This window comes from Pleurodeles waltl, chromosome 4_1 (genome assembly GCF_031143425.1).
Source record: "Pleurodeles waltl isolate 20211129_DDA chromosome 4_1, aPleWal1.hap1.20221129, whole genome shotgun sequence".
In the NCBI taxonomy this organism is placed as follows: Eukaryota; Metazoa; Chordata; class Amphibia; order Caudata; family Salamandridae; genus Pleurodeles; species Pleurodeles waltl.
Genome location: NC_090442.1, coordinates 650,136,509 through 650,162,002, shown reverse-complemented (window position 1 = coordinate 650,162,002; position 25,494 = coordinate 650,136,509). Strand labels below are relative to the sequence as shown.

General features: G+C 44.0%; 1 protein-coding gene across 1 annotated transcript in view; it reads left to right on the top strand.

The window, feature by feature from the left end:
- METAP2 (methionyl aminopeptidase 2) overlaps window positions 1-24,985 on the top strand; it is a 124,113-nt gene extending 99,128 nt beyond the window's left edge. The window contains exons 10-11 of the mRNA XM_069229096.1: window positions 5,027-5,142; window positions 23,445-24,985. Coding sequence (XP_069085197.1) covers window positions 5,027-5,142; window positions 23,445-23,697 — 369 coding nt within the window. The 3' untranslated portion in view covers window positions 23,698-24,985. The remainder of the gene's footprint in view (window positions 1-5,026; window positions 5,143-23,444) is intronic.
- The last annotated feature ends 509 nt before the right edge of the window (window positions 24,986-25,494 follow it).

Below are 25,494 nucleotides of genomic sequence, written 5' to 3'. Positions count from 1 at the left end.
TCCACTGGGATATTTGAGGAGACCACCACCTGTTTCAGGCCCTTGACCCCTCCCCATTCTAAAGTAACCATTGCCATGGGATGTACTTTTCTCTGATTGTCAGCGTTGGTGACTGTGTAAGTTTTTCCAGTCAGGTATTGGCCAGGGGAAACCAGCTTCTCTGTCACCATGGTGACACTGGCACCTGTATCCCTCAGGCCCTCTATTCTAGTCCCATTAATTAAGAGTTGCTGTCTGTATTTTTGCATGTTAGGCGGCCAGACAGCTAGTGTGGCTAAATCCACCCCACCCTCAGAAACTAGAGTAGCTTCAGTGTGGACCCTGATTTGCTCTGGGCACACTGTTGATCCCACTTGGAGACTAGCCATACCAGTGTTACCTGGATGGGAGTTTGGAGTGGAACCTTTCTTGGGACAGGCCTTGTCTCCAGTTTGGTGTCCATGCTGTTTACAGCTATGACACCAGGCCTTTTTGGGATCAAAGTTTTTACCCTTGTACCCATTGTTTTGTGAAGAGGCTCTGGGCCCACCCTCCTGTGCAGGTTTTTGGGGGCCTGTAGAAGACTCTTTACTATTTTTAGCTTTGGTTGTCTCATCACCCTTCCCCTGGGGAGTCTTTGTGACCCCTTTCTTTTGGTCACCCCCTGTTGAAGTCTTGGACACCCTTGTCTTGACCCAATGGTCCGCCTTCTTTCCCAATTCTTGGGGAGAAATTGGTCCTAGGTCTACCAGATGCTGATGCAGTTTATCATTGAAACAATTACTCAATAGGTGTTCTTTCACAAATAAATTGTACAGCCCATCATAATTACTTACACCACTGCCTTGAATCCAACCATCTAGTGTTTTCACTGAGTAGTCTACAAAGTCAACCCAGGTCTGGCTCGAGGATTTTTGAGCCCTCCTGAATCTAATCCTATACTCCTCAGTGGAGAATCCAAAGCCCTCAATCAGGGTACCCTTCATGAGGTCATAAGATTCTGCATCTTGTCCAGAGAGTGTGAGGAGTCTATCCCTACACTTTCCTGTGAACATTTCCCAAAGGAGAGCACCCCAGTGAGATCTGTTCACTTTTCTGGTTACACAAGCCCTCTCAAAAGCTGTGAACCATTTGGTGATGTCATCACCATCTTCATATTTAGTTACAATCCCTTTAGGGATTTTCAACATGTCAGGAGAATCTCTGACCCTATTTATGTTGCTGCCACCATTGATGGGTCCTAGGCCCATCTCTTGTCTTTCCCTCTCTATGGCTAGGATCTGTCTTTCCAAAGCCAATCTTTTGGCCATCCCGGCTAACTGGATGTCCTCTTCACTGGGGCTATCCTCAGTGATTTCAGAGGTGTTGGTCTCTCCTGTGAGGGAACCAGCATCTCTGACTATTATTTTTGGAGTCCGGGTTTGAGGGACCCTGTTCTCCCTAGATAGGACTGGTAGGGGGGAATTGTCCTCCAAGTCACTATCCTCTTCCTCTGAGTTGCCACCCTCAGAGGGGTTGGCCTTTTCAAACTCTGCCAAAAGCTCCTGGAGCTGTATTTTGGTAGGTTTGGGGCCCATTGTTATTTTCTTTATTTTACAGAGTGACCTTAGCTCCCTCATCTTAAGATGGAGGTAAGGTGTGGTGTCGAGTTCCACCACAGTCACATCTGTGCTAGACATTTTGCTTCTAAAAGTTGGAATACTTTTTACGAATCTACAACTGGTTCTAGAATCTAATTCAAACTTTTACAAACTTTTAAACTCTAAAAGAAATGCTAAACAGGATCTAACACAAGGCCCTAGCAGGTCTTTTAAGAATTTAGAAAACTTTTCAAATTGCAAAAATCAATTTCTAATGACAATTTTGGAATTTGTCGTGTGATCAGGTATTGGCTTAGTAGTCCAGCAAATGCAAAGTCTTGTACCCCACCGCTGATCCACCAATGTAGGAAGTTGGCTCTGTATGTGCTATTTCAAAGTAAGGAATAGCATGCACAGAGTCCAAGGGTTCCCCTTAGAGGTAAAATAGTGGTAAAAATAGATAATACTAATGCTCTATTTTGTGGTAGTGTGGTCGAGCAGTAGGCTTATCCAAGGAGTAGTGTTAAGCATTTGTTGTACATACACACAGACAATAAATGAGGTACACACACTCAGAGACAAATCCAGCCAATAGGTTTTTGTATAGAAAAATATCTTTTCTTAGTTTATTTTAAGAACCACAGGTTCAAATTCTACATGTAATACCTCATTCGAAAGGTATTGCAGGTAAGTACTTTAGGAACTTCAAATCATCAAAATTGCATGTATACTTTTCAAGTTATTCACAAATAGCTGTTTTAAAAGTGGACACTTAGTGCAATTTTCACAGTTCCTGGGGGAGGTAAGTATTTGTTAGGTTAACCAGGTAAGTAAGGCACTTACAGGGCTTAGTTCTTGGTCCAAGGTAGCCCACCGTTGGGGGTTCAGAGCAACCCCAAAGTCACCACACCAGCAGCTCAGGGCCGGTCAGGTGCAGAGTTCAAAGTGGTGCCCAAAACGCATAGGCTAGAATGGAGAGAAGGGGGTGCCCCGGTTCCGGTCTGCTTGCAGGTAAGTACCCGCGTCTTCGGAGGGCAGACCAGGGGGGTTTTGTAGGGCACCGGGGGGGACACAAGCCCACACAGAAATTTCACCCTCAGCAGCGCGGGGGCGGCCGGGTGCAGTGTAGAAACAAGCGTCGGGTTTGTAATTGAAGTCAATGGGAGATCTAGGGATCTCTTCAGCGCTGCAGGCAGGCAAGGGGGGGGTTCCTCGGGGAAACCTCCACTTGGTCAAGGGAGAGGGACTCCTGGGGGTTACTCCTCCAGTGAAAGTCCGGTCCTTCAGGTCCTGGGGGCTGCGGGTGCAGGGTCTCTCCCAGGTGTCGGGACTTAGGATTCAAAGAGTCGCGGTCAGGGGAAGCCTCGGGATTCCCTCTGCAGGCGGCGCTGTGGGGGTTCAGGGGGGGACAGGTTTTTGTACTCACAGTCTTAGAGTAGTCCTGGGGTCCCTCCTGAGGTGTTGGATCGCCACCAGCCGAGTCGGGGTCGCCGGGTGCAGTGTTGCAAGTCTCACGCTTCTTGCGGGGAGCTTGCAGGGTTCTTTAAAGCTGCTGGAAACAAAGTTGCAGCTTTTCTTGGAGCACGTCCGCTGTCCTCGGGAGTTTCTTGTCTTTTTCGAAGCAGGGGCAGTCCTCAGAGGATGTCGAGGTCGCTGGTCCCTTTGGAAGGCGTCGCTGGAGCAGGATCTTTGGAAGGCAGGAGACAGGCCGGTGAGTTTCTGGAGCCAAGGCAGTTGTCGTCTTCTGGTCTTCCTCTGCAGGGGTTTTCAGCTAGGCAGTCCTTCTTCTTGTAGTTGCAGGAATCTAATTTTCTAGGGTTCAGGGTAGCCCTTAAATACTAAATTTAAGGGCGTGTTTAGGTCTGGGGGGTTAGTAGCCAATGGCTACTAGCCCTGAGGGTGGGTACACCCTCTTTGTGCCTCCTCCCAAGGGGAGGGGGTCACAATCCTAACCCTATTGGGGGAATCCTCCATCTGCAAGATGGAGGATTTCTAAAAGTCAGAGTCACCTCAGCTCAGGACACCTTAGGGGCTGTCCTGACTGGCCAGTGACTCCTCCTTGTTGCTTTCTTTGTTCCCTCCAGCCTTGCCGCCAAAAGTGGGGGCCGTGGCCGGAGGGGGCGGGCAACTCCACTAAGCTGGAGTGCCCTGCTGGGCTGTGACAAAGGGGTGAGCCTTTGAGGCTCACCGCCAGGTGTCACAGCTCCTGCCTGGGGGAGGTGTTAGCATCTCCACCCAGTGCAGGCTTTGTTACTGGCCTCAGAGTGACAAAGGCACTCTCCCCATGGGGCCAGCAACATGTCTCTGGTGTGGCAGGCTGCTGGAACTAGTCAGCCTACACAGACAGTCGGTTAAGTTTCAGGGGGCACCTCTAAGGTGCCCTCTGTGGTGTATTTTACAATAAAATGTACACTGGCATCAGTGTGCATTTATTGTGCTGAGAAGTTTGATACCAAACTTCCCAGTTTTCAGTGTAGCCATTATGGTGCTGTGGAGTTCGTGTTTGACAGACTCCCAGACCATATACTCTTATGGCTACCCTGCACTTACAATGTCTAATGTTTTGTTTAGACACTGTAGGGGTACCATGCTCATGCACTGGTACCCTCACCTATGGTATAGTGCACCCTGCCTTAGGGCTGTAAGGCCGGCTAGAGGGGTGTCTTACCTATACTGCATAGGCAGTGAGAGGCTGGCATGGCACCCTGAGGGGAGTGCCATGTCGACTTACTCGTTTTGTCCTCACTAGCACACACAAGCTGGCAAGCAGTGTGTCTGTGCTGAGTGAGAGGTCTCCAGGGTGGCATAAGACATGCTGCAGCCCTTAGAGACCTTCCTTGGCATCAGGGCCCTTGGTACTAGAAGTACCAGTTACAAGGGACTTATCTGGATGCCAGGGTCTGCCAATCGTGGATACAAAAGTACAGGTTAGGGAAAGAACACTGGTGCTGGGGCCTGGTTAGCAGGCCTCAGCACACTTTCAAGTGTAAACATAGCATCAGCAAAGGCAAAAAGTCAGGGGGCAACCATGCCAAGGAGGCATTTCCTTACACCTCCCAAAACTGTAATTTAAAGGCTACAAAGACTACAGAATTGGGCATTCAAAATATGTCAATACCCACATAAACTGGACCTCTTCAGGCCTGCCATGAAAACACTTGATTGGATACCAGCCAAAGCCAAGATCGGTGTAAAATGTATCTGCACTGTCCACAAGCAGTTAGACTATCCTTCAAGATGTGATTAAGCAAAGATAGTAACAGTGGCTCCCAAAGAAGTGCTCTGATTTCTTTCGTTGATTATTACTGATCATTACATTTGTAGCTTTTTCTTCTGTCTGTTGCCTTCCATTAGGCTATTAACTGAACTGATAGTCCTGATAAATGTGTTATAATTATTGACTAACAATACTCGCACATCTTTGTTATTTGTTTTTGATAGTTATTTATGTTTTTATTTATTTTTAGGAGGGAGAAGTATATGCTATAGAAACTTTTGGTAGCACTGGAAAAGGAGTTGTTCATGACGACATGGAATGTTCTCACTATATGAAAAACTTTGATGTTGGACACGTGCCAATAAGGTATTTTGAATCCATTTGTATCTAAGTGATTCATGGTTATCTACTTTATTTCAATTTGTTTTAAATTTTAAACCTTAGATACTAAAACAGTCAAAGGCTAATTGGTTGTAATTCAACTCGTGCTTGAGCTGTCCTGTATTTTTATGACATTTTGCCTGGGGTCATGATTTTAGAACATGTTTAACAACGCAAAAGATAAATTGACTGTTGTGAAGCATAGTGTATACATTCAAAACTGACACTGATTTAGGATTATTTGCATTGTATTATATAATATGTTGAAATGTGTACAGAATTTCGTAGTATATCAGAAATTACCCATGGCCAATATGATTGGAGCGCAAAGAAAGTAAATTCAGTTAAAAATAAGTGCATTAGCAGATTGTTCACATTGGTACAAGTTCTACCTCATCATAATGTCTAATGGAAAACAACTTTCTAAGCTAAATTGTAAAGATCCACCTTGTAAGGCTAAAGGGATAGCTCGTACTTTTCAAGTGCAGTATAAAGAAACATACAGGTTATATTTCTCGGTAAACTATTGAATTATTCTAATCTTTAGGATGCTCGCAGAATATCTAGGACCTGGTCTTTTTTTTAGCCTTTTGACTTCCACATGAAGTGCCCAAATTTGAGCTCGGGATGGAATCCCACTGCATCGTTTTTGGTGGTCACACTAGAGCAGTGATACTTAAAGTATAGCCCCGGAGCCGCATGCGGCCCCCTGGTCTACTGCAGCACTGAGCTGCTTTTACTTCACTCAGCTCTGACATTAAAAAGTTTTTAATTAAACAGGCAAGCATTTATTTGTTACTTTTAGTTAAAGAAATAAAGTAACCAGGGTGTCCTCCGCCACTTAACTTTAGAAACTCCTGGGTTTTTAATTGACCTCTTTGTAGCAGTAAAAGTATGATAGCCTGTTCAAAATTCAAAAGTGTATTTTAATAACATGCAGAACAGTTTCACCTTAGTACATAAGAATATATTGTTACATTGAGAAGTATTGTTTTAAAAGTGATAGTTTTTACACATTATTTTTTTTTTCCTCCCCCACTCCCCAAAAACTCTGACAACAATGCCAGTAGTGAACTAAGAGGCAAGTCATTTATGTGAACTCTTCAGGTGACCCTGTGTTTCTACTATACATGAAGAACATAGTTTTTTAAATCAAGCACAGAGGAAGATTTGGTATACTGCACATCCTGAAGTCATGTATTTTCGAGGTCCTCATATTTAATAATTTAAACAAAGGAGAAAAAGTGATATAAAACAATTGCCTAGAATCGCATAATTTAGTTAAGCGGAGAAGCCAGGATTAATCCCAAGTGTTTGGTTTCACATAGTGCAATTCAGACACTAGATATATATGTGCTTTGCTTCACCCACATCCATCTTAACACTAGTGCACCCTCCACCTCCCCCCAAACCCTTGACCTCCACCCTGCTGGCATCAATGCAGTCCTCAGTCACATCACAGACCAACGTTTGTTGCCCCTGGAAAAATGTTTGCGAGTACCCATGCATTAGAGGATCGATGAACATCAACCAATTTCAGACTTCGAGTGTAAGCATTCGATCTAGTGTGTACTGTTAGCATACTTCTTATGGCTTAAAGCAATTTATTTTGTTGGTTGCAGTGTCCTTTAAACAATTCTTGCTCGCTAGTGGTCAGTTCTGCCTTTTTCTACCCCCTTTTTCTGTTTCAGAGCAGTGGCTAACTACTGTATTATTACACTTTGGTTTATTTATCTGTTGCTCTGATGGACGCCCCCCTCCCACTCTGGGTGTTTTAAGCTGGTAGTTGCCTGTGTTTTATTGTAGCATTCCGTTACTCCCACCTCCTATGTCGGTGACATTTGTTTTGGCTTTATTCCAGTGGTATCCTAGTTTACCTCTGGCTCCTAAAATAAGCTTATTTTACAAAGGAAACACCCAGTGCCTAAACATTCAGCTCACTGCTGATGACAGCCACAATATGCCCTTTCTGGTAGAATGTAGCTACACCTAGAAGCATGATGTGAAACCTGTAGAGCCTCATATGGAGTCTCTCCAGGCCCCCTCCCTCCCAGGCCTCCGAGACATCAGCACACCAGGGCATTGCTTATTTCCTTTCTTGGGGCCATAAATCTCCTCAGGTGCTCTGCTATTAACTTCATTAGAGCTTCGTTGAAATGCATGCAAGACTTTTCATTCTGTTAACATAAAAAGAAAAATACTTTTCAGGCCTTATTTTCCCATTTCTGTTCAGACATTTACACAACTTGAGGTAGTGCAGTCTTCTTCTCATCTTTTCTCAAGGGCTTGTGATTTCTGATGTCCGAGACCATCAAAACATGCCAGGAAAAGACAAAATTATGAGGCAGGGTTGAGCAATTTATATGGCAAGAAAAGTCCAGTTCTGAATTTACAATGCCAACCGCTCTAACTCAAGAAAATGCCAGACCTATTGCCTTGTAAAAGCTTGTTGTTTTGTAGGTGCCCTTTCCCCTCTGAGGTTGGCTAAGCTGCCCAACTGTATTATTTTGACAAATGCATCAACTGAGGCAGTGTATGCAAAGTGACAGCTTTTGTTTCATGAGAGGGCTTGTAGTAGCTTAGTTGTATGAATGTAGTGTGTGCTTCTGTAGAAATAGCAGGCCCAAATGCCACCCGCTTCTTCAGGAGCATCCAGTAATTTTAGATGACATAAGATTTTAGGCATGTATTTCCATTTTGCATTTTTTGTGTGTACTTGCAACTTTCTTATGCAAGATGTCTATGTACCTTGTGAATCTCAACATTTTATCATTTCAAATGGCGCCTTAGCAGAGTGACATGCGATTGATTTAGCCGTTTACCATTTGATAATGCAACCTCCTATTTGACCTCTGGAATTAGAATTATTTTTATCATTGTGTGGCCCTGGCTATTTTCACATAATGATAGATTTTCTGCATTTGCCACATAATCAATCATCTGCCGCATAATCTGAAGATTTTAACCAAAAAATTGTTTCTAGCTCAAACATTGCTAATAATATGGCAACACGTTTTGCTGTGCAATCGAAGGTCCTTTTCACAGCTGAACTTATCTTTTTATTGTTATGTTTGGGTGTTAAGCTGGCACTAATGAGGTGCAATCAATGCCCATCTAGTGTTACCAAGTTTTAAAATGACGGAAAATGAAGTAATACCATTGTGAAATGTGCTGCATCGTGACACATAATTTACCTTTTTTTGCCGCAGCCCTGCTGCATAATTGGGCCCCCTCTTGCTGCATACTTCCAGTGGCCCTGCTCATGGTGCTATGGAACTACCATTCATTAGATTCGTCCTGCATGTTGGATGTTTTCCCTTTCCTTGAGTGAAACCAGTTCTTTTCACTGTTTGCTCCTTAGCACACTCTGAATGCTTCTGCTAGGATTCCAATTAGCATTCTTGCCATATTTTCTATTGTGTGCTCCATGAGCCCAAGTTTCTTCAATAAAGAGCCAAAGAATCCCTTTTTATAGCGTGAATCTTTTCTGGATTCACGTGCTATGTATTATTCTGCCATCTAGTGGTTTGGTCTAGAATAGTGTTTTTTAGTCCTTTTTTCTTTCCTTTTCTTTTTCCCCACATGGGCGGTGTTGGCATTGACTAGTATTGTATGCTGTCCCCCTGCCTTGATGTCAGACATAGGCCCTTGAGCCCATGTGCGAGCTATCCATTATTTTTTTTTCCTGCTGGTGAGTCTGTCAGCATGGACAAAAGCTTCAGATCGAGAAGCAGAAATAAGTGTTTTTTTTTTTTTTGTTTTTTTTTTTGGGAAAACCACAGAAAGACACTTGGGTAGCTTGAATAACTATCGGCAACTGACTGACATCGAGGGAACTATACTGAGGAATTTTCCATGGGGCCCTCAAGGACTGCCACAACACGATTCCAAGAATATTAGGAAAGTTTGGGGCTCGCCCCTTTCCATTTCTGCCACAAGTGCCATCACAAGTTCTCCCGGAAGGATAGCCATGAGGGCTTCAATGCATGTTCCGAGTTTTAACCTAAGACTCTGAAATCAAGGGAGAAACAAAGGAAGGGTCACCACACGATGACATAAATGCTGAAACACACTCCCAGAAAGGAGGAACTCTCCAGCGACAAGGACAACCTAGAGGGAACTGAACTAGTGCAGGGAGAATTCTCCCAATGTCAAAGAAGCAGCCCATGGCGAAAAAGAGAAGATGCCAAAAAGACCATCCCATGAGGGACACAAATGGCAAGTGATAAAGCCACCCTGCTGGTGAGCAAAATAATAGATGGATTAAACCCAGATCTGTGACTGGGGGGTGAATGTTTGATTGGTTCTGCATTCCGTCCATCATTTGTGTTTGTTTGCTTTTGTCGCCTTAGGTGTGCCGGGTATGCCCAGACGTGGGTCCTGGGGCTCCCTATGCCACTGAATTCAAGCTAGCCTGGCTGATGAAGGGTGATACCCTGAAACCGGTCCCAGGATGCTTGTTTCCGGTCCAGGGAGGACCCAGCCTGGCAGTTCAGGTGGACTGTTCCTGTGAGGAACATGGTCAAGACTGATTTGCATATGGCTGGGTCCAATCTGGGGTGGCCTGGTGAGAAAGAGAATTGATGGATTAAACCCAGATCTGTGACTAGGGGTGAATGTTTGATTGGTTCTGCATTCTGTCCATCATTTGTGTTTGTTTGTTTGCTTTTGTGTGCAGTGCAAAGACAGTTGGATTCAAAATGCACCAGGACTACCCTGTCACCGAACGTTTGGCAGTCGCATGGATCCGAGATCGAGGATGCCGCTGACTGCGAACTCTCCAAACCAGTCTTAACACAAAAAGGGGATGAAGAGTCTGGAGGGTGAAGGAAGTCTGGCAGACGGAATCTTCAGCACCAAAGAAGTCCTAGATGAATGACATCAAACACAAAACTCTCTAAGTCAAGAGAAAGAAAAAAAGTTCAGAGCCAGAATATAAGCTTTGCTTAAGCAGAAGAGGGAGTTTGACAACTCTCCAAAGGATACAAAATCCCTAGTCTACCTACTCGAGAAAAAGGCCTACCACAAAAACAACCATTGGTGGAACAACTACAGTTGGATCCTCCAGCTACCCCTGGACTAGCAAGAGGATCCAGAAGAGGAGAGCTTCACATATAAATAAGAAAAAGGGGACTTTCATTTTGAGCATGAGTTTTTCAGCACTGAAACCTCAATAGACAAAGGGTGGCAGGATACTGAAACAGGCTCCCCTAAAGGGGGAATAGAGGTCCTCTCCACCAGACGACAAAGTTGTTGTCTAGTAGGCGGCAGACAAGTATGAATCCTAGCTAGAAGAGGATCAGACAGATTCCTGCTTCTTACTGGAAACACTCATGCCCTTATAAAGTAATAACTAATACCTTCCAATGCTACTGAGCATCATTGGTCAGAGGAGGGAAGCGTTCAGAGAGCCAGACACTGATAAAATAATGCCAGTTTCGAAAAAGAAAAGCAATCCTCCAGGACCCAGCTTACATCAATGGTACAGTGAAGGCAGACTCCATCATTTTCACCACAGCTCGGAAAAGAGCAAACACATCAGCAACCACAGCCCCACCACCTGACGGAGAAAGCAAGAGACTGAAGATGGTAGACCAGAAGATGGAGCTCTTCGTGGTTACCCAGTTTTGTATAGCCAAGTCCAGTGCGCTACTCAAAAAGGAATTGTCATCAGTAATGGGAAGAAAATTAGGATCGGATGCTACGTATAACACATCAGTACAAAAAAGTGAAAAATTAATTTTGGCGGTAATGCACCATTGCAAACATCTTTCTAAAACTAGCACTGGATGCAGCGCACACTGCCAGAAGACAGCTATGCACAGGAACCACCATGAGGAGAAATGAATGGTTGTGAGTGTTTGGTTTCAAGCACCATGTACAGTCAGTGGGTATCAATATGCCTTTCACTGGAGATAACATATTCAGAACGCAGTGGATGATGCTCTGCAGAGAATGAAAAAAGACGAGATGGCAAGATGGGAGCACTCCAATTCTGGGGGTCCTTTCAGAAAATAGCAACACCAAGGAAAAGGTCACCCATGAGAGGAGAGGCACCACGAGCAGTTGGGCACTCTTCAGTTACACCACAGACATCATCCTAAGGTGCACCACCACAATTGCACTATACAAACATTCCACGCAGCTTTTCCGTAGGAGAGTGAGAAGCAGAGGATCAGCCTCTATTGCCATAGGGCCTTCTAGCAATTGACTTCACACTAGAGATACCCCTACATCAAACACCAATTGGGGTGAGGGGTGTTGGGGCTTGGAATCTGCAGATTCCTCCAACACTGGAGTACCATCATCTCCAACAAACAGATTCTAAAGATGGTACAGTATCAGAATATTCACACAACCACCAAACTTAAGACCAAAAACTTTAATCTTCAAAGTACAAAGTCATCTCAACGAAGAGGTAGAAGATCTATTGTGCAAAGTGGTGATTGAAAGGGAGTTCCTGCAACTGGAAAGGGCCATGGGGTTGTACTCCGTCTACTTTCAGATGCATGTGAGACCTTGTGGTTTAAAACCGATACATCAAGGCCCAAAGATTCTGCTAGAAGTCATCTGTTTTCTGCGGTGAAGCCTATATGGCACCCATAGACCTCAAGGATGCACACTTGAACATACCAATGAAACATAAACTATTCCTGTGGTTCATAGTAGATCAGGTACATTACCAGTTCAAAGTCTTGCCCTTCGGAATAAAATGTGGCCTAAAGGCTTTTATAAAGTGCATAGTTGCTTCAGCAGCTCATCTAGGAAGAGTGATCCAGCTGTACTGCTGCTGGAAAAGACTGGTAGGTAAATTCAGGGTCGTTCAAAAGGTGTCACGAGAGGATAAACACAGCTATACAACAGAGTAAAGCACCTACTCCACAAAGGGAAAAATATTCTTGGGAGCGAGACTAAACTCAACAGAAGCCAAAGCATTATCTGTTCAAAGGGAATCCTGGTGTTAAGAGTAAATTCTCCTTTACCAGAGAACAGGTTCTGACAGTGAGAACTTTGGAATAATTAATGGGAATGATAGCTTCCTGCTTGCAAGACACATGAAACCACTACACTAGTGGCTATAGAGACAATGGTCACAGGCAACAAGAAGTTGGAAAGAACTAGTAGTTGTAACAGATTCCACAAAGAGCTACAGTGTTGCAAGATATCAAATATTACCACAGGTAGACCTTTCAATATCCAACTCCTTCCGCCACCATCATAGTAGACACCTCATACACTGGGTGGAGAACACATATGAATAGTTTGAAGATCTGAGGCTTGCAGAACCCTCAGAATGCAGTAAGGCAAATAAATGTTTTGGAACGCAAAACTGTTTCTCTAGCATTGATGGCCTTTAAAACAGAGGTAATCAGGAGAACAGTACAAGTCCTGACAACCGTGTTTTACTTCCACAAACGTGGGATGGACCAGATCATATGAACTGTCCCTGTAGCACACAAGATATGAATTGTTCAAGGAAACATCCCACTAGTGATGATACATCTACCTGGAGTACACAACACAGAGTCTGACAGGCTAAGCAGAATGGCATGCACTTCCCAAAGTGGGAACTAAACAAGAGGCGGTAGACATGATGTTCAAAAGGTGGGGAACTGCATCAACCAACTTCTTTCCAAAGCAAAATGCCAAAACTTTGCAGCCAGATTTCCAAACCACAGGTCGTTGGGGAACACTGTGTCGATTGAATAGTCAGGGAAATTTGCATATATATATATGCCTTCTCGAATGCCCCTGATACTGTTAGTAATAAAAAAAGTGGCAACAAACAACAATGGCACTAATCTTACTCTGTTTGCAAGAAAAGCCTGGTTATCAGACCTATTAGAAATGGCTCAGGACTGAAGAATACCACTAGCAGTGTATAAAGACCTGTTTACGATGTAAGCTGGACAAGTGCTTCACTCAGAATCACACACTCTGATTAGCAGCACAGCTGCAAAGGACAAAGTGTAGATACAGACTCTTCTCAGAAAGAACCATGGAAATGTTCAGAGAAGCAATAGACCATCCACCATGTGGTGCTACACGCAAAACTGAGCAAATCTAGACACTGACAAACCACAGTAGCTGCCTAAAGCAACTGGGCACATGATGCAGCTACACTGAAATACGTATCTACTTGATGAGGGTTTAATATATGCCTCACTTAAAGTACATTTAACAGCCATTGTGTCTCATTCTCATAGTAGGCAGAAATTTATTTCAAATACCAGTTAGTTAAAATTTTCTGGAAGGTGCAAAAATATTGGCACCCCCAAGGTTCACACACACACCAATAAGGAACCTTAATATAGTACTCACCCAATTTATGCAGCCATCCTTCGAGCAGACCCACAGTGCAGGACTAAAATTCCTAACCTTAAAGATGGCTTTCTTGTTAATAATCACATTCTTAGGATGAGTTAGCAAGCTCCAAGGACTCGCTAAGCAAGAACCTTACCTACAAATTCACAGGGACAGAGTGGTGATGCAACGAAACCTGCAGCAACCACAGCAGAGTGGTGATGCAATTAAACCCACAAGCATCCAAAGGTCGCACCATCCTTCCATGTCAAACCATACAGCTACCAGCTTTTTTCTAACAGCCAATATATCAAGCTAAGCAGGCTCTGCACACACTAAACGTCATAAAAGCAGTCATGTACTACATTCAGGGAACAAAGGCAATCAGTAAAGGAAACCAATTCTTTGTTTCCTTCGCACAAGCTTCAAACGAGTTACTTGTAAGCAAAGGGACTACAGCAAGATAGTTAATACAGACAATACAGTGATTCCATATGGCAGCATAGGTTGCCTTGGAAAAGAAACACGAACACACTCCACGTGGAAAAATGGAAAAACACTTGCCTTCATCGCCAACGTCTCCTTCACTGACACTGCAAAGTGGCCATATGATTCTCTTCCAGGGGATCCTCATCAATAGTCATAAACATTGAATATTCCCGCCCTTGTGCGGGGACCCCGGAGCATATATATATAAAATACATACATATTATCATGTGTAAAACAGCAATGCAGGCTATAATCATAAATAGGCTAAAATGCTTTATTTCTATGCAAGTTTTTTTTTTTTTTTTTTTTTTTTTTTATATTATATTATAAAATCACAATAGATCATAAATATCTACCTAAGCCCCAAAAACTGGACTTAGGGAAGTAAACAGCAGTAAATAGCAGAGAAAAATAGAAAAAACCACATTGAAAAACAATGAAGCATTCTTAGCCAATAGGCTGCATGCAGGTTAACACAGGAGAACCATAAAAACTTTGGCACCGTGCCTTTAAGACCCTGAGCACCTCCAGTATCCCACCATGCCTCAGGGGTGAAGGGAAGGTGACAGTTGGTTCACAGTTAGGTCAGTTCTTTTTTCCGGCTTCTTCTGAGAGGATCCTGGAGCATTGAGCTCTCAGTTTTTCTGAGTTTTCCTCAGAAAAATTCTTTAAAAAAGCGTTTTTCACTTTTCACTCGACAAGTAATATCTTTGTCTGAGCTAGGAAGGTTTTTTCTGACAGAAAAATGCCTTCTCTTTTTGTAAAATGTCCCTCTTGTGGGAAGAAGAAAGCCCAGTCAGACCCACACTCTCTGTGTATTGTCTGCCTGCCTCAGAGTCACTGTCCTGACACCTGCAAGTATTGTAAGAACATGTCAAGGAGGACTCTCAAAGACAGAGAGAAGATCAGGCTACATGGGCTTCAGGAGAGGAAAAAGTCAACATCCTCTTCACTTCCCAGACCTACAGCAGAAGGAATGGCCCGATCGACGTCGACAGGTAGGATTGTACCTGTTTGTTCTCCATCGACGTCATCGGCACCACCGTCTCACCGGCATAGATCGACGTCGACGGCGACCAGACCGACGTCGAGGGACAAAACGTCGAAACATGGACACAGGGGTACATCTCCGTCAACGGCAGGCCGCCGTTCGACGTCGAGTCATCTCCGGCGCTCCCGTTCGCCGTTGAGAACGTCTCACCCCTTGGCGTCGAAGGACACGACACCAAAAACACCTTGACGGCATGAACATCCGCCGTCGACCACTCGCCACTCAACGTCGAGACACACGACGGCGAGTAGGTCCAGGTCCCGTGATAGGCGATCGGCGTCAAGACACTCGACGGCAAGACCTCCGACGTCAGGACATTCGACGTCGAGAGCAGACCAGCCAGCGCAACCTTCGACGTCGAGGATACAATCGACGTCGACACAACCTTCAGCGGTGTCACAGGCAGTGGAGCCAGCGGACAAAGCTCCCTCACCGGTGGTCTCTATAAGGAGTGCATCATCCCATTCCAGAGCATCGGGGCATGTTTCTCCCATCACAGCATCCCCGGATTCACAATACTCGAGGATGTATTCTCCTACTGCCTCATTACCGAGAACGCCATCGCCTACAGCTAGAGCAGGACGGGCTCGTTCTGCTTCTCGTCAGCCGACCACAAGACCTGCACACTCTGCTACAGCCTCTCGGAGCAGGTCCCGTTCCCGAAGGAGAACCAGGTCACGAACACCACGCAGAAGATCACCTTCTTGGTCTTCTTCAGGATCGTCTGTGGGGCGCTACTCCCCCACACTCACAGATTCTCCACCTGCTAGGATTTCCCCGGTGGATGATATCACCACTTTTAATGAGGTTCTTCTAAGGGGAGCGCAGAAGCTAAATATTGAGGTACCAGAGCCGGCCACCTCATCCTCAGTTATCTTTGAGACCCTACAACACAGATCAGTCTCGAGAAAACTGCTGCCACTAGTACCGGGTTTGCTGCAACCGACTATGGACACTTTTCTGTCTCCAGCCACTCAAGTCTGCCCCTGCTAGGATTCAAAAGAAATACAAAGCTCCGGAACAAGATCCTTTATTCCTGCGGAAGGATCCGCCACCGGACTCTGTGATCTTAGCCGCAGCCAGAAAAACACACTCTGTGGCATCATCTTCCACAGTCCCCCCGGATAAGGAGAGCAGACACCTAGACTCTCTGGGGAGAAAGATGTGCGGTACGGCGGCATCTGCTATGAAGGTCTCCAGCGCCTCAGCACTTCTGGGCAGATATGACCGCTCTCTGTGGGACTCACTCCACAGATTTACAGAAAAGTTGCCCAGGGAAGATAGACAGGACTTCCAGGAAATCTTGCAGGAAGGTGGCCTAGTATCTAACCAGGTCATCAGCGCGGCGGCGGACGGGGCGGATTTGGCTGCGCATGGGTATGCGCACGGAATCTGCGCTAGGAGGTCTTCCTGGCTACGGCTCACGGGTCTGAAGCAGGAAGCACAGCAGCGAATTTTGAACCTCCCATTCAGCGGGAGTTCGTTGTTCGGTACCCACGCGGATGAAGAGATGGCCCGAATGAAAACGGAAGTCGACACGATGAGGGCAGTGGGCCTGGAACGTAAAAAAGACTTCAGGCGGAGGTACAGGCCGTATGACAGACGACCATTCCAGCAGAGGGTTCAAACCCCTCACTGGTCTCAAAGGCCACAACAACGACAGGGACGTCCCCTGTTTCAGGCACGTAGACCCACAAGAGACAGAGGGTCAAGTAGACCTCAACAGTCTACAGCAAAGACGCCATCAAAGCAATGAGGCATTGCTTCCCTCAGCACTGTGCACCACTCCGGTGGGGGGAAGTGTTACGCATCATCTTCGCGAGTGGCACTCAATCACAAAAGACAAATGGGTGCTCAATATTGTCGAACATGGCTATTCTCTCCTTTTCAAAAAACCTCCTCCACACTTGCCGCCAGCAAGGTGTTTTCCTTCTCATCTCAGCCTGCTACGCAAGGAAGTTCTCGCACTCCTACAAAAGAAAGCTGTAGAAAAGGTTCCTCCGGCACAAAAAGGAAAAGGGGTGTACTCCCGTTACTTTCTGGTGGCGAAAAAAGGTCAACAGGGCCTCTTCAGACCAATTCTGGACTTACGGCTCCTGAACAAGTACATAAGAAAACAAAAGTTCAGGATGCTAGCCCTTCACCAGATTGTCCCGCAACTGCATCAGGGGGACTGGATGTGCTCCATCGATCTACAGGATGCATATTTTCACATCCCAATAGCAACCAAACATCGGAAATTTTTACGTTTCCAGATAGCGTCACAGCACTACCAATTCAGAGTCCTTCCATTCGGCCTGAAGTCTGCACCCCGAGTCTTTTCAAAATGTGTAGCAGTGGTAGCGGCACACCTTCGAAGACAAAAAATATTCGTCTATCCCTACCTGGACGACTGGCTAGTGAAGGCCTCATCTCCGGATCAGGCGAGAAAACATCGAGATATCGTTCTAAGAACTTTCGAGTCTCTAGGTCTTCAAATCAACCACGACAAGTCAACCTTGATTCCAACACAAAACCTCCACTATCTGGGAGCGATACTAAACACAGAGCTCCAAAGAGTGTATCCTTCGGAGGAACGACTTTTATCAATCCACAGAAAGTGTCAACATCTATTAACAGCCGATGCACCTACAGCTCGTCAGGTGACATCGCTTCTGGGCTCCATGGCTTCATGCATCTTCATTGTCCCGAATGCCAGGCTACGCATGAGGCCCCTTCAGGAGGCATTAGAGAACAATTGGAGCCAAAAGACTGGTCACTGGGAGGACAGAGTTCGACTACCAACAGTGGCTTTTCAATCACTACAATGGTGGATGCACAGACCTCACCTGTCGATAGGTTCTCCGTTTCACCAGACAATTCCAGTCGACACTCTGGTGACGGATGCGTCTCTTCAGGGTTGGGGTGCTCATCTGGGTTCCTTCCAAGCTCAGGGTCTGTGGTCCGACAAGGAAAAGAACTATCACATAAATCTACTGGAACTCAGAGCAGTCCATCTGGCTCTCAAATCTTTCTCTCCATTGGTTCAGGGGAAATCTATCCTAGTTCAGACAGACAATACAACCACAATGTATTACCTGAACAAACAGGGGGGAACAAGATCACTACCTCTGTCTCGAGAATCCCAAACGATATGGCATTGGCTCCTGGCCAGGGGAATGTCTATCACAGCGGTACACCTGCCAGGTCAGCAAAACGTAGAGGCAGATTTCCTGAGCAGACATCTGGAAAACGCGCACGACTGGGTGCTACACGACGAAGTAGTCGAGGACATCTTCGGTCAATGGGGTCGACCTCAGTTGGATCTCTTTGCAGACGAAACAAACAAAAAATGCCCAGACTTCGCGTCCAGGTTCTGCCGTCCGGGATCTCAAGGGAATGCCCTGTTGATCAACTGGTCAGGGACATTTCTCTACGCCTTTCCACCGATCCCCCTCATACCGGCAGTAATCAACAAATTTTACAAATCCAGAACCAGAATGATTCTGATAGCGCCACAATGGCCCCGCCAATTCTGGTACACGGACCTACTCAACTTATCGGAAAGACCTCACAGGAGGTTGCCGTGCAGACCGGATCTCCTGAGCAGGATGGAAGGCAGAATCCTACATCCCAACCTTCCCTCTCTGAGCTTGACAGCATGGCTCCTGAATTCCTACAGTATGGGCACCTAGGGCTCTCACAGGAGTGCATGAGCATCTTGAAAGAGTCAAAACGACCTTCCACGCGGCGTTCTTACGCTTTTAAGTGGAAGAGATTTTACATCTGGTGCTCTCAACAAGGTATAAATCCCATACGAGCTCAGGAGGACGTCATACTATCCTATTTACTTCATCTGGCGAAGTCTGGTCTGCAGGTATCTTCTATTAAGGTTCATTTATCTGCAATTACAGCGTATCGTAAGTCGCCTTCTCAGGAATCCTTCTTTACGATACCTGTAGTCAAGGATTTTTTAGAAGGCTTGAAAAAGGTTTTTCCTCCCATTCGGAGACCTTCTCCTCCATGGGAACTGAATGTAGTCCTGTCAAAACTTATGGGCCCTCCCTTTGAACCTATCCACAAGGCCTCTTTACAGCACCTTACGTGGAAGACGGCTTTTTTGGTGGCCATTACTTCAGCGAGGAGGGTCAGCGAAATTCAGGCTCTGTCTTGTAGAGAACCGTACACGGTTTTTCACGATAATAGAGTGGTTCTGCGAACTCACCCATCTTTCCTTCCGAAGGTGGTGTCAGAATTCCATATCAATCAGACTATATCTTTACCGACTTTCTTTCCCAATCCGGAGACTCCGGCTGAGAAAGCATTGCATTCTTTAGACTTAAAAAGAGTGCTGAAATTCTATTTGGACAAAACAAAACCGATTAGACATTCTAACCATTTGTTTCTGAATTATGGTCATTTAAGAACAGGAGAGGCAGCGTCTAAACGAACTATATCAAGATGGATTGTGTCTTGTATTATTAACACTTACCAACTGGCTAATAAGCAATTACTGGCTAGGCCAAAAGCGCATTCCACAAGGGGAAAAGCGGCTACTGCTGCCCTCCTTAACAATGTACCAATTTCCGAGATTTGTAAGGCTGCTACATGGAAGTCTGTGCATACCTTTACTAAGCATTACTGTTTAGACTCGGATGCAAGAGCGGATGCCCAGGTGGGGCAGGCCTCTCTTAGAAATCTATTTGCATGAATATGTATTCTTTCCTGCACTTCTTTCGGACAGTCCGCAGAGTTTAGGGATGGGCTTGCTAATCTATTCAATGTTTATGACTATTGATGAGGATCCCCTGGAAGAGAAGGATTAGTTACTTACCTGTAAATCCTAGTTCTCTTCCAGGGGTATCCTCATCAAAGTCATAAACAACCCACCCTCCTCCCCGGACTTAAGTCTCCTAGAAGTGCAGGACAGATTATCTTTCTGATCAGTTACACAGATTGTCACCGTAAAAAAGTACTGACCTAACTGTGAACCAACTGTCACCTTCCCTTCACCCCTGAGGCATGGTGGGATACTGGAGGTGCTCAGGGTCTTAAAGGCACGGTGCCAAAGTTTTTATGGTTCTCCTGTGTTAACCTGCATGCAGCCTATTGGCTAAGAATGCTTCATTGTTTTTCAATGTGGTTTTTTCTATTTTTCTCTGCTATTTACTGCTGTTTACTTCCCTAAGTCCAGTTTTTGGGGCTTAGGTAGATATTTATGATCTATTGTGATTTTATAATATAATATAAAAAAAAAAAAAAAAAAAAAAACTTGCATAGAAATAAAGCATTTTAGCCTATTTATGATTATAGCCTGCATTGCTGTTTTACACATGATAATATGTATGTATTTTATATATATATGCTCCGGGGTCCCCGCACAAGGGCGGGAATATTCAATGTTTATGACTTTGATGAGGATACCCCTGGAAGAGAACTAGGATTTACAGGTAAGTAACTAATCCTTCTCCTCTCACACCTTTATCAAACACTATTTTGTGGACATAGAAGCAAACAAAGAAGTGCAGGTGGAACAACATTCTAAAATACCTGTTTGCAAATACAAACTCATTGTAACCAGACCTTCCAAGAGGACAGAAAATCGCTACAAAAGCAATGACCAGCATATGAATCCAGGAAAGTCATGCTGCAAAAAGAAATGGTTATTTACATGTATGAGTAAGTTTTGCAGCTTGAAGAATTTTGTGGATTCACATGCAACCATTCCTCTACCTCAAATGAGAGATGATTGCACCGTGGAAAGGAGAACTTAAGCCAAAGAAAGAAGCTGCAGTAAATTTTCAAAAAGAATCTAAAGAAGACGATCACTCACGAGGGCGTCAGGGGCATACGTCTCTGACATCAACTAGGTGGGACATACAGCCAAATGTCCGACGCTAATAACACCCACATAAAAAAGAAAGAAGACTAAAAAGAAGACTAAACCGGACATGCTGTGCAAAATAAAGCACAGCATGTGAATCCAGAAAGTTAATCAAGCTGCAAAACTACTCTTACAGATAAGTAACCATGTTGTTCTGCTTTGTTTCCAAGACTAAGCCACAGTAATTCTTGGCTCCTACTCTTTGAATTTCACTGCTTCGAAATATCCCTAATCCCTTATCCCTGCCATGTTTGTCCAGATCGAGATTGAGCCTGATGGTGGTCTAAACACCTAGTTTGACGTGGACAATATGAGACTTGATTACAGCATTATTTACCTTTTGAGGGCATTCACAACACATTCAATTCTTGCCTAGTTGAACCTTGAGAAATTACTGCTGGTTTGAACATTCCCCAGCAAAACACCTGAGCAAAACAGTTTACTCTTTATTGTTTGCACATGCCTTCTCCTTACTCTGTTCTTCTACGTCTTGAATCCAAGGTCCACATATTTTGAAATTTTCCTTGCACTGAACATGGAAGCTGCTGTAGGGGCCCCCCTAAGAATATATTTTTGCTCCACCCGCCATAGGTTGCCTTCCAAAGGCGTTTGTGTAAAAGACTGAATCAGTTCATTCTATTATTTGTAATATTACAAAATATACAGGAGCTGTGGTTTATACTTCTACATCGACTATTCTTTAACTAGCATTCCTAAGAAAGGAATGGATTCCTCTAGGTTGAGAGTGAATTGGTTGGTGGACCATGGTGTCTAGTGGGAGAACCATGCACAACATGCATTACAACAGATACAATGGGTAGCACTGCTGAGGTGTTAAATCTGTTCCAGCACAATTACTAGTCTGTAAGTAATGAAGGCTTCTCAGACACTCTTATTTGCATGCATAATGTATATTTTACGGCTGATTATACCTTTGTGAAAGAATTTCAATCTTAGTATTGGAGTCTCTAAAGAATGACTAATCTTGCTGTTTTGCGCAATTTCACAAAATCTCTTGGGAGACACTTATACATTTTTGGGGGGGAATTCTGTGCAGTGATACATGCTGTAAATGCTTGGTGGCACTTTATTCAATGTAAAAGTGGATTCTTCCTGGGTTGCGTTGAAGGCTGAGCTCCAAAAGCAAGTTAGGGGGAACTTCTTGGCACCAAATGAATTAGACACAACAGCACAAAAGGGTGTGGACAGGAAATTAGTAGAAAGGATAGGACAAAGAACAGTTGCTCAGCATTTTAAAGATCCACAATGACTCCAGCATCCTGCAAGTGCATAGCCTCCTTGAACGGCGAAGTGGAGACATGAAAAGCCGGCCCCTCCCCTAAATAATCCATGCAGGACAAGCCTAGCAGGTGTAGAAAATCCCGTGTCTGGGTAGTGAATGGCACAATATTTTGAAAGAGCCTTATTGATTCCTGCTAAAGGCAACTTGGCATTTTAAATGTTGTCCATGATATGGATGCCTTTTTGAAAGAGTTTAAGTGAGCAGGCATTTTTTATCCGTTCCTTGAGAGTTTTGCTTTGCTGTTTATGACACACATTCACATCCAGGAGTGTTAGTCTAGCAGCATTTTGAACTTGCTGTGACTAGGAAGGGAGTTTGATGAAGGTGCTAGTCTTGGGAGGTGGTGGTTTTGGACGGAGTGGAGTGAGTGTGGGGAGTAGGAGTTGGTATCCTTCATACTGGGTAAACCTTAACGTAATTTAGTCAGTAGATATTTCTGGAACTGGATTCCATCCATGCTTAATTTCTCTATCTAACCCATTTTTAGAAAATGCCACACTTTCACCTGTAGAGTTAAGAAAGGCTCTAGTACCTAGGACTAAAATTTGCACCAATGTATGGTACAGAGACACCAAGACGTTTAATTTTTTTAATATTGTACCAACCCAAACAATAAGTTATCTCTGGAAAGAGTACAATTTATTTGAACCACGTCTATTTTTGGAGAGGCCCTTTACAAGAGATGGACTTTTGAGCAGCTAAATAAAAATGTATTCTCTGTGGGTGGTAGCTTAGTATACCTTTTTGGGAGTAAAGTTTGATGCTACCCCACCACTGCGGCTAACCCTTTAATGTTTGCCTCCTAAAATTCCAGAAAGGTTGCATCTTGGTACTGGTCAATTCATAAGATTTATCATACTGTGAAGCGTAGGTTTGAGGCTTCTCTTGCCTGTTGAAATGAGGGAGAAAGACAATTGGAAACTAAATTAGCCATAAAGATATCCTCAAAAGCTTTAAAGCTCAGAATCAAATATTTGCCCTAGGAAATCCACTTAGACGTTTTGTTCTCTGCATCATTTTCTGCATTCTCATGAACTATGAATCGGATTTCTAAAATATATACTCTCGTTTTGTTTTACTGAATGTGTTCCTTTTCATCCTCTTCCCTCCTCCAATAGTGGGTAAAGAATATTTGGTAAACACTTTTACTATTGTGGACATTTTTTGTATCAGATTGTTTGGAGCATGTGTTAATCTCACATTAATGAACTCGTTATTGACTTGTCATGTTTTATTACTATGCTGCTTATAATGTTTTTTTTTTTAATGTTTTGCAGACTTCCAAGAGCAAAACACTTGCTAAATGTAATCAACGAAAACTTTGGTACCCTTGCATTCTGCCGCAGATGGCTTGATCGTCTTGGAGAGAGTAAATACTTGATTGCTCTCAAAAGCCTGTGTGACTTGGGTATAGTGGATCCCTACCCTCCATTGTGTGACATTAAAGGCTCCTACACAGCTCAGTTTGAGCATACCATATTACTGCGCCCAACCTGCAAAGAAGTTGTCAGCAGAGGAGAGGACTATTAGGCCACGTTAATTATATGCTATTTTTTTAAGCAAAAAAAGCATTACACCAGAGTTAATTCGCAGCCTGTGTCTTAACCGTGGACATATGTATTCCGCGTTCAGAGAAAAATTTATTCAAAGGCAAATATTGTCTAATAAGAGGTGGAGTAAAGGTATCTGCCTTTAAAATAACTCATCTTCAACTGTTAAATTCTTGTTTTGTTCTCAGGAAGTGTGCAGCAACACTGCGTTCTGAGATTGGCTGCAGTTCTATATTTCATTTGCAACGTTCAGAATTAAACAAAGATATTTTCTGACATTTATAACCTTTACTCTAACAGGAGTGCTTTTCAGAAACAACTCCACACCATTCCTGCACTCAACAGAATTGCCTTTTAAATTTCCTGAAATTAATTTTGTACAAAAATAAAGTTTGACTTTGAGAGCTAAAAGTATAAACCATTTAAACCGTGTGTGCTTTGAACTAAATGGTTAGTGTTCTACTCATATAAAGATATTAAAAGCTTTAAAATGTGTTTATTTTTTAAGTGGATGTATAAGAGCTGATTTCAGAATTTTATTTGTGACTTTTTGTTAGTCTGATATTACATTGCGCATCAATTTGTAGTTTAAACACCACTTATAGTTTCTAAGAGGTGAAGTAAGTTTCATTGCCATCTCTCATCACTCTTTTTCTAGAGAATGTTGCAGTTCCTGGCCTTACAGAAAATTATGATTGTTATTCCAGCGCTCATGTTGCTTGGTGGTTGTTGAATACCACTGTTGTCCTTTGTGGCATCACATCTTAATAACTGTTGTTGCATTTTCCTTCGGTGGAATTTTGGCATTTAAAACATTTCTGGTGTTATTTTGTTTCAATGAATACAAAAAATAGCTTGAAAAAGCTATTTTACATTTACAAGATTGTGAGCATATTGGTGCAAGGGAGATGATTCAGAAGTAGTTTATAAAAGTAAGGGGTAGATGGCAGACAGAAACAGCTTGTTTTAGGAGTCATGGAAAGGTGCTTGTGTAAAATGCAAAAATATTTGGTGTGGTAGATAAGGACAGGAGAGAAGCCATCAAGATCTATGGCTGTGAATTGGGGGAGGGCATTTGGACACAAGCCCATTTTCTCTGACCAAGCCCTATGTTCTGCATTAAGTATCCACAAGCCTGATGACGTTAACATGTGGATGGGTAAAAATAAGGCAAGCCCTCAAACAGAAGATGTTGTTGGTTAATCATACCGTCAGATAAAATTGTTTATAGTACAAATGTTAATAAAAATTGGAATTTACATCAATAATCTTGTATAGCATGACATGCTTTTGAATATTCCATCCGTTTGGCAGGGCTGGAAATTGTAAGGAAATGCCTCCTTGGCATGGTTGCCCCCTGACTTTTTGCCTTTGCTGATGCTATGTTTACAATTGAAAGTGTGCTGAGGCCTGCTAACCAGGCCCCAGCACCAGTGTTCTTTCCCTAACCTGTACTTTTGTGTCCACAATTGGCAGACCCTGGCATCCAGATAAGTCCCTTGTAACTGGTACTTCTAGTACCAAGGGCCCTGATGCCAAGGAAGGTCTCTAAGGGCTGCAGCATGTCTTATGCCACCCTGGAGACCTCTCACTCAGCACAGACACACTGCTTACCAGCTTGTGTGTGCTAGTGAGGACAAAACGAGTAAGTCGACATGGCACTCCCCTCAGGGTGCCATGCCAGCCTCTCACTGCCTATGCAGTATAGGTAAGACACCCCTCTAGCAGGCCTTACAGCCCTAAGGCAGGGTGCACTATACCATAGGTGAGGGTACCA